Genomic DNA, 9,798 nt, shown 5'->3' with positions numbered 1-9,798 from the left:
AATTGGTGTTGTTCTAAGTCACTAAGGCTGTGGTCAGTTATTATAGCAGCCAGAGGAAAATAATATAGGGACAATCAAATAGGCACAAAAGGAGAAAGACATGCAGAGGACAGGCAGGCTGGGAAAGAGGCAGGTATTGATTTGGTGGGCAGTCAGAGCTACAGCTGGGTAGGAGAAAGGTAACAGGCAAACAAGTAGGAATCTTGGGAAAGGGGGAGACAGAGAAGGGCAAACAGTCTGATGCACAAGAGGAGATCAGGGAGGCTGGCAGGTGGGCAGAGTGAAAGCAGGAAGTGGGCAGAAGACAGCAGACAGGAGAGACCGACAGCAAGACAGGATGGCAGGCAGGAAGCCCTTGGAGCTCATCCTTGTCCCCACAAGGGTTAGAGGAGCTTCCTCAGATGCAGGTGGATCCCATTCTTGGACATCAACACAATTCTTGGAGTGGGAACAGGGACCTTGAGAGGATCTGGTGCCAGCTCAAAGCGGAGCAGGGTCAGGGCCACTGCCACCTTCATCTCATTCATGGCCAACTGCTTCCCGATGCAGTTCCTGGGTCAGGGAGGAAAACGGAAATGCGGAGCGGCCTCAAACCCCCTGCCAGGAATAGCACATTCAGGCCCCGCCTGCATGGGCCCAGCCCAGATCCCCTTTCCTCAGGACACACACACATGTCTACGCCTACTCAGCCTTGCTTATTTCACACTCTCCCCTTAACCTTTGACAAAGCCTACAATCTTCCAGGATTAGCTCCTACTCCTCCCTCTGCTCTCAGTAGGCCTGAAATCCTGTTACAAGAGGGTCAGCATCTTGAGCCTCGGGGCCAAGTCAAGTGATCACCAAAAAAGTTAATTATTAAGTTGTTTGCTCTCTGCACAAGCAATTTCTGGTTTCACAATATGGAGGCCAGGCCATGGCACTGTAGGGGGTGGGCTGGGTCACACTTCAGGCCCTAACCATCTGGGGCACACAGGGATACAGATCCTCAGAGAAAGGACAAGACAAGGTTGGGTCAGGAAGTCAGAATGGCAACAGGGAAGCTTTCTGCAGGGGCAGAACCTTAGTGATGCTCTGCCTGTTGCACCACCTGCCTTCCAGGTTGGGTCCAGACGCCTGTCTCCCCTCAGCCCCTCAACCAGCTGCTATAGCCTCCCAATTCTACTGCAGAAATGTCCCTGCCTGCCATTCCTCAACCTCCTCATCCGGACTTTTCTGTCTCCTGCCTCCGTTCCCTCTCCTGAAGCCCCAGCCCAGATCAGAGCCTCCCATGCCCTCCCTCACAGGTAGGACATGTCCACATGCCTCAGATGGCATCAAAGTCCTCTCTGGGTTGTTGGCTCAATCACCTGTCACCTGTTCAGCTCCTCCTCCCAGCTCAGCCCCTACTGAGGAGATCCCAGAGACATGCTCAAGGCTAAGGGCAATGCCACCCTGCCCTCACCCCCCACCCCTGTTGGCTGTGCCTCTTCATTCCCGAATCCTGACATGACCATAGTAATTTTTATTCAAGGACACATCACTTTTCAGACCAGGACAGTGCCAGGAACATGGAGCTTCCTACAGTGGGGTCAATTAGTAAATGAGTGAGTGAAAGAAAGAAAGACTGACTGACTGACTGAATGAATGAATGATGTCTCTTTTGAGTGGATACGTTTATTTCTTGACTATGAACTCCTGGAGGCAAGGTCAGTATGCCATCTCATAGCAGAGGATAGGCAGTCTTATAATTGAATGATGTTTATTGAAGTGGAAAAAAAAAACACCCTGAATGGAATAAAATATGAGTAACCATTAGTTCTGAGCTAGGAATTGAGCTGTCCACCCCTCTCCTGTTGCTACTGGCAGCTACATGACTTGCACCAATGTCTAGGAGGAAGGACTCAATCCCAGGGAGAAACAAATCCTGGAGCAAGTATCTGAAGAATAATTTGATTAAGATGTTGTGTGAAAGTGGATTCCCTCTGTATGTGAAGCACTGACAGATTTCTGTATTTGGAAAAAAACATTTTTCTAGTAACTACTTACAAAGTTTACTGTAGTTACTATTTATAGGACACTTTCAGCAGCACTGGAGGATTTCACAGAGGCCACTCTGGAGAATAGTCATCCTACTGAACAGCCATTTCAAGTGTGCTTTACGTTTGACACACCAGATAATGTTCAAACTCCGTGTGTCATATACATTCAACAGAGTAGATTTTCTCTCAAAAGCAATTTAATGTCCTCATTTTTGTATATTTGCCCATTTGGATGATTGGACTCTAAGTGTAATATTAGGTATGTAGAGCCCAGATCATATGTAACGATTGGACAACTGGGAAAATTGTCAAGTGTACATGACCATTACCGTGGAATCAAAAATTCATTTGGAGAGATGAAAATATAGTGGGAACACAGATTAGTCGAGTACTTTATGAAGCCCTTAGGAGACTGCAGGAAACTTTCCTGTGTATGGCTTAAGTATTTGAGACATGCAGGCCGCTGAGGATGGAAACACATGCAATGTAGTCAATGGTGCAGTGTGGGGGCGGAATGGGGAGCTGAGTAGCAAAGGCTGCTTTGGGGATGTGTGCAAAAGAAATCTTTTGATTCCATCCTGACTTTGACATCGACAACACTTGAAAATAACATGGGAGAAAATCTAATTCTGTAAAGTCATACTCATAAAATGAAGAACTCACAAGAATACCCTGAGCTTTTGAACACCCACTGACACTGAATTGTGGCTGGAGACTGGGTAAGAGCAATGGGTCAAAGTCTCCATGGCATGGAGTGATTACCAACTTTCTTTGTCATAGAGACACACACCTCTTTCCCAGCACACCAACATGCCAGGGCATATCTGAAGACACACACACAAATGTAGGAGGTCACAAACATCAGGTATGTACCCAGGAAACAGCCCCCCCCCCCATTCTGGTACAAGTGCCTCACCTTGATCCTCCTGAGAAGGGCAGGAAAGCATGGCTGTGTCGAGAGGAATCTGGTGCAAACCGGGAAGGGTCAAACACCTGCAGAAGGAGCACCAGGGCCAGGACAGGTATAATCAAGGCCCTCCTTCCAATCATCCAAGGGACAGCACACCCAGAGGTGGGACAGGAGAAGGAGGTTGGTCTGGAGATGTCATCCCACCCCCTCCTCCCAAGGCCATCATACCTCTGGGTTTGGCCACACTTTTGGGTTGTGGTGAAGGGCATAAAAGGAGAGCAAGACTAAGAATCCTGTGGGGGCAGAAGAGAGAAGACTGGTCATACATGCCTGCGGGGCCCAGGTGCACCCACACACAGCTTGGCAGCCACAATGAGAGCCGCTTTTCATCTCTGTGAATTGAATGATAGTGTTGCAGGAGAGGTGGGGCAGACATGGCACAGAACATGTGCACGTGTGCCCAGATTAGTAGATAACCATGACCAGGCTGAGAAGCAGGAAAGAACTGGAGGCTTATTTTTTGGAGCAACTCAAGGGACAACTCACATTTATCAAGTACCATCCATGAGCCCTTGGGGAATATGCATGAACTCCTCCATCCTCACAACAACCTTCCAATGAAGACTTACATCACCCTTGTTCCCGTGAGGCACCTGAGCCTCGGAGAGGCTGAACAGCTCGCCTATGACCACCCAACCAGGCCATGGCAGGGCTGGGATTGAGAGCAGAGGGGAGCTGAAAGGTGGCCTCCAGCCATAGCAGGGATCTCAGATCTGGCCATCAACCTGAGGGTTCCCCGGAGACTGGACCATCTGATATATCACAGTGAATAATCTCTCTCGTTCGCCAAGACCCTATAAGGAAAGACCACATCTACCCCTGCCTCATCTGATTATCTCTCAAGCACTCATAACTCAGGAAATTAGAATATTAGGGCAACTCACATAGCCACATTCAGAGGCTGTCATGTATTTATTTCTTGATCTTTGGGCCGATTTAAGCTCTGTGGAAGCACACCATAACCTCACCCAAACAAAGTAATTTTTGATTTTCTTGAGGGGGAAATGAGTCTCAAAGACACGCACAAACTGCCCCAGAACTTGCGGATTTCTGACCTCCCACGCATTCCTGCAGAGTACTTATGGAGTGAGAGTGGTGAGGTTCACACCTTTGGGTAAGGAGCGTCCATCAGGGAAGTTGATGGGCTTGCTGAGCTCTCTGCCGACACCTGGAACTGGCGGATAGAGTCGCAGTGCCTCCTTGATGCACATGGTGGTGTAGGGCATCTGGTCCAGGTGGTCCCTAACACAAAGCTATCCTGAAGGGCTGGCAAGGCCCTGACAACCAGGGAATTCTCTAGTTGAGGGGGCAGGGCCCTCCCATCTCATGAGTACTCACCAGGTGATGGAGGCGCCGTCCCCCAGGAGGCTCTGGATCTCCTCCCGGCACCTCTGCTGATGCTCGGGGTGTGTGGCCAGAGCATAGAGGATCCAGGAGATGCCGCTGGCTGTGGTGTCATGGCCCTCAAACATGAAGGTGTCCACTTCCGCATGGAGGTCCTTGTCAGACAAGCTGTTCCCGTTCTCCCTCTGGGAGACACGGAAGGAGGGCAGGGTTTCAGTCTGCCCCCCCTCCTCCACACTTGTCCCCAAAGCCTCAGGCCTCCCCTGCCCCACTCACTTGGGCAAAGAGGAGGATGTCCAGGAAGTCCAAGTGTCTCTTGCTCCTGACCTTCTCGAGCTCTCCCTCCTCTTGCAGCTGAGCCTTCCTCAGCTTGATCACTCGGTCTGTCCAGAACAGTGTTCCCAAACAGAGCTGAGAGCTCTGGGTGCCCAGACACAGCCACCCACAGTAGCCCACCTGCCCCCTGTGCCCCAGTCAGGCTGCCAGGTGGATCAGGAGTGTGGGAATGGTGCTTCTCAGGGAGAGAGCTCTAGTGCCAGGCGCTTGCCGGTCCTCACTCCCCTCGAGAGCACAGCCCAAGGAGGCTCTGCTTGAATGCTGCTGGCAGGGGCTCTCATTCAACCTTCACCCAGGTGGTGACACACGTAGCTTCCTGCATAGCACCTGGCACCCTCACAGCTGCACCAGGGGAGTACCTGGGGTGGGTGTTTCCCAGGTCCTAGAGGGGCAGCGAGGGGCAGGGGGTCAGGGTCAGTCCCTTTGGGATGTGCCTGATGAAGGAGGGGAGGTGCCAGAGGGCAGAGTCCAACCTGTGTGTTGATGGGCAAGCTGGCAGGCCCGGTGGTTCCAGCGGCCTTCAGGGGTCAGCCTGTAGATGATGTCTTTCTGGTAGAAAGCATTCCTTATCCGGGAAAACACCAGGTTGTTCAGGTCCCGAATGGCCTGAAGGTAGGATTGGGAGTACCTGAAAGGGGAGGATGCAGAAGCGACTGGATGGAGGGAGGCATCTGACCTGGAGTGGAGTGGATCTGTGGGTGGAGTGTTCCTCAATCAATGGGACAGGCAACTAGGCATTTGTCATGTCGTTCTTACACCCTCGAGACTCTCAGCCCTTTATGAGGGACATGGGCAGCCAGGCTTCTCCCTGTGGCAGGGAGCAGGGTCTGTGCCTAAGGAAGGCTTGGTGTGGGCTGAATTTGACCGTGGCCTGGGGCTCTCTGCAGAATGTGGCTCTTTGGGCTGGTAAACATCCAAGCTTCCCTAACTGCCTCTCAGATAAGTCCACACTAGTTGGTAAGAAATAGAACCCTGCAGCTAAGGATTTCACTGACCTGTCTGCCTGGTGGTTGCCCTGGTAGCTGAAGGCACACTTCATAATGGTGTCCAACGTCATCGAGGAGATGTGTCCAAAGATCTCCAGAGGTGAGTTCTGGCTGAGGAGCTCCTCCCATTTGTCCTGTGGTAGAGGGACACGTTGGTCCTTCTCTACTCCTCCAGAAGGCCCATGTTGACAAGGCTAGACTCTCTCTCTGCCTCTCCTCATATTCTGATGAGGTGCCCTCACTTTCTAAAGCGGTTGTGTTTCATCAATTTAGGACCATATAGCCAAGTGTTTGTAATACAGTGAGTGTTTTCTCAGAATATACTCTGAGGAAGTTGTTATTTGTTATTTAATTAATCACGATTGCTTATAGTCCGACTTAGGAATAAGTTTGGTGATAACCACCTTTTAGCAGACCAGAAAACATTGTTTCTCAGGGGACTAAGGAGGAATCTTTTCTGTCCTGGGGTTGATCTACACATGAGAAACCAGTGAAGTCCCAATTTAGGGAGCAAGAGTCAAGGCAAAGGAAGGGTCAAGGGGCCAGTACTGTGGTTCCTAAGGAAGGGATATCAGGGACCTCAATTCCTCTTATTCAGCAAATGTCAGTTGAGCACGGTGAGTGAGAAATAGGGTCATGTTGAGAGGTGATGTTATGGCAGGACCCAGCCCTGGAGGTAGTGACCTGGGCTCCATTTCCCTCCATGGAGTGGCTAAAATCCACCAGAAGCCTTCAGCCCCAGGCCAGAGTCCACCTGAGTGACATCGTGGGATGTCCACCCTGCCACTGAAGCTGCTACTGCCCAGGCCAGCAAGGGGCAGCTTGTCCCGTTGTCCAGGGGCTTTGACTACTCTTCCTGTCCAAGCCAAAGGCACAGAAGCGGGAGGAGAAGGGACCCTTTATCTACCATGACTGTCTCTCCTGTGGGCAATGAGCAAAGAGTGGATGAAAGCAGGTGCCTGGGTGCTTTCTTGTTCCATCCATCCCCAGGGAGCCCTGTCTCATAGTATGGTACAAGTGGGTGATTCCAAGGGCCAAGTCTAATAGATGTCTGAGGGACACAGCTGTCTCAGAGTGGACTTTGTGGACTGTGCTGTGGGTGTGAGTGTGCAGGTGAGGAGGGGTTGAACTTACCAGCATCACTCGGACAGAATCGGCCATGAGTCCCACGTAGGGCTTCAGGATGTCATAGTGGAAGGCTGGGGTCAGCATCCGCCTGTGCTGGAACCACGCTTGCCCATTCAACAGGAGCAAACCGTACCCTGGACCACAATGGGTGTACGTGTGGGGAAGGAACCTCCCAGGAGTTACCTGGGGACAACTGGGGAGGAACCCAGAGTGTCAAAAGAAGGGCATCCTGGGCAAGGCAGGAAAGGCCAGTGCATGTCAGAAAAAGGACTTCCCAATGCCTGGTGCACAGCTGTGAGGTTGAGGTTGAAACAGAGCAGGGCTGGGTAAACAGAGGGCTTCAGTGAAAAGTTAGGCTGAGATCATTGGCGAGGACTCAGAAGTGATGGGGGAGAAGCTGACCTGCAAGAGGGCTCCCCTACCATAAGGAAGGTGTGAGGTTTTTATCAGAAGAAGAGAAAGGGGGCTCAATTCAGAGTTGAGTGGAGTGACTGTGGTACCAGTCACCTCTTATTTAATCTGGGCCAAATGGATAGATGTTGGCAAACCTAAGCAGGAGGTGAACCATATTCCTAGTTAAATGTACTTACCTATCCAGGGAGCCATGAATCTGTAGGAAGCATCAGACTTTGGGTCTGAAAGTAAGAAGGGCATTACAGGAAACTGGAGGTGACCAACGAAGACAGGCTGCCCTCAGGAATTAGCTGTGGTCCAGACCATTGTCCCCGTCCCTTCCTGATGATTGTCAGCTGGCAGATTGTGTCAACCCACCTCCCACTTGCCTTCCAACCCAGACTCTCTTTCTTTCTTGATAGTTACTGTGGGCTCGGGAAGGCAGACTTAATGTCCCACAGCAGAGCCCTATGGAGTAGGAAGTTGAATCAGCAAGAAATACAGCCTCTGTCCTCAGTGGCAGTGAAAAGAATGTAGCTTGTCTGGTGTTTTTTGTTTTGTTTTGTTTGTTTTGTGTTTGTTTGTTGTTTTCTTTATTTTTGTGGTTGGCCAGTCATCCCATGTCCCAGCACAGGCAACGGGTAGGGGTTCCACCTAAGCCATCATGGATAGGAGATTGTCTTGTGTTCTGGGGTCACACCACAGTGGTGAAGAAAGTTAGAAAGAAAGAAGGAAAGAATGAAAGGTGGAAAGAAGGAAAGGTGGAAAGGAAGAAAGTTGGAATGGAGGGAAGGAAGGAAGGAAGGTAGAGGGAGGGAAGAAGGGAGGGAGTGAGGGAAGGAATGAAAGAAAGAAAGAAAGAGAGAGAGATAGAGAAAAGGAAGGAAGAGAAAGAAAGGAAGAAAGAGAGAGAAAGAAGAGAGAGAGAAAAGAGAGAAAGAGAAAGAGGTAATCCCTCACAGGTGTTTAAGCATTCAAATTGAGTAACTTGTATTTGGGCTTCTGCTGGCTCTTGGGCTAGGAAGATGGCAGGTAGAGGGTCAGATATTGATGACTGAGCCAGCAGTCCCTTCTGGAATGTCACAGTCCCCCAGGAATGTATCCAAGTGGGAAAAGCCACTCCAACAGACAAATGTGTTTGCTCTCACCTGATCGCCCCAGGATCACCTTCATGTAGTCCGGGTCATAGACTATGAGGCTAACCTTGCTTCCCCATAGCCAGTGAGGACTGGCACATGGATATTTCTCTGCCCTTTTCTGAAGCTCTTGTAGCTCCTGACCGTTTTGGAGCTGTAACCAAGGGAAAGACAAATCAATAAAACCTTGCTTCCTCTTCAGGTCCACTGCTTGGAGTGGTGGTGGATGGTAGGATGGCCACACGGAGATAGTTCTGGATATCGGCAGTGATTCGGAGTTTGGAACGGTTTCTGTTGAGCTGGGCTCTGATTGGGATTCCAGATTCATGACACTCCTGTTCTAGTGGGAGTGGAGGTGGGGAAGTTAATCGAGCCCTACACTGAGAAGTGTTGTCCAATGACTTAAGGAGGCTACTCTGAGCTCCCAGGTCATGTCCATCACTGGGGCTGCCCTTCTCCTTGGATCCAGTGCAGGGACTGCATAGGGGGAGCCTCTCACCATGAAGCTATGTTACCTCATCCTCCAGGATCCCCCCAAGCCTGTGCAGCAAGGGCCCCTGGGGGATCCTGTTTCCGCTCAGTTGCATGCCTCCGGTTTGATTGCTTTCTCCCCAAGCCAGTCAGCTTCCAGAAACTCCGGCTCCTGGGTAGTGTCAGTAGTTCCTCTGGAGAGCCCCAAGGAGCTAGATGGTGCTCTGCCCGGCTCTTCCTCTCTCTGGGTCACTCTGACACCCACTGGTCCGTCAGTCTTCCAGACAACCGCTTGGGACTGCCATCTCTCCCTGCGCAGGTCTGGCCAGGGCCAGTTGACACTCTTGTAGAGGAGTTGGTGCCCGTGGTGGCAGTGGCAGTAACCCTAAAGGCTGATACTCAGTGTCTACTGGCTTTCAGGCTGTGGCCACTCATGCAGGCAGTGCTCCACTACAGCTGTTCTCACCTGGCTCCTCCTGGGAACTGGGGCCACAAAATATGTCCCCAGAGTGAGATACCAGGACAGACAGTGGACAGAAAATAAAGGGGCAGCACAGGCAATCAATTATCAGGTGCTGGGGGCTGTGCTGGCCTGTGGTCTGCCTGAGAGAGGAGGTAGGTTCAATATTATTTTGAAATTACTGTCACTCCCAATGAGATTCTAGCTTGGCAGAGCCTATTTTGCCTTATAGGTATATTACTTATGTGATGCTCAAAAGTTATTATTTTTGAATGGCCCCCAATCAAGCAAATGTAAGTATTGGCTGAAGGCATTTAACTGACTATTGAGAATTGTGATTTATTTAAATTGATATTATGCAAGTATACTTTTACCAGATGACATTTATGTACTCTTGAATTCAGGTGTTTTGAGTGGTACATTTACATGAAGAGAAGAAGATGGAGAGTGGATCTTGAATTTGTTAAACTAAATTTATTTTAAATTTTCAAAACTGTCTATGATCTGGAGATTTTTTAATGGAATTTTATGGAATTTATATTTTGTCTATTCTCTG

General features: G+C 50.2%; 1 protein-coding gene across 1 annotated transcript; it reads right to left on the bottom strand.

Moving 5' to 3' along the window:
• Positions 1-383: 383 nt before the first annotated feature.
• Positions 384-9,322, bottom strand: LOC148164528 (cytochrome P450 4A11-like; the record flags this gene model as incomplete). Its single annotated transcript, XM_088022850.1, is given in 13 exon segments — positions 384-552; positions 2,935-3,011; positions 3,157-3,221; positions 4,097-4,230; positions 4,327-4,517; positions 4,609-4,715; positions 5,142-5,296; positions 5,664-5,788; positions 6,789-6,916; positions 7,373-7,417; positions 8,324-8,465; positions 9,249-9,280; positions 9,283-9,322. Coding segments are annotated over 13 exon segments (1,410 nt in total), but the record flags the coding sequence as incomplete, so codon positions are not given.
• Between the last annotated feature and the right edge of the window lie 476 nt (positions 9,323-9,798).

Source organism: Eumetopias jubatus, unplaced genomic scaffold, assembly GCF_037043125.1.
Source record: "Eumetopias jubatus isolate StellerSeaLion01/CBP00866 unplaced genomic scaffold, mEumJub1_p1.0 scaffold_4, whole genome shotgun sequence".
Taxonomy (NCBI): Eukaryota; Metazoa; Chordata; class Mammalia; order Carnivora; family Otariidae; genus Eumetopias; species Eumetopias jubatus.
This window is presented reverse-complemented; position numbering and strand designations above follow the sequence as displayed.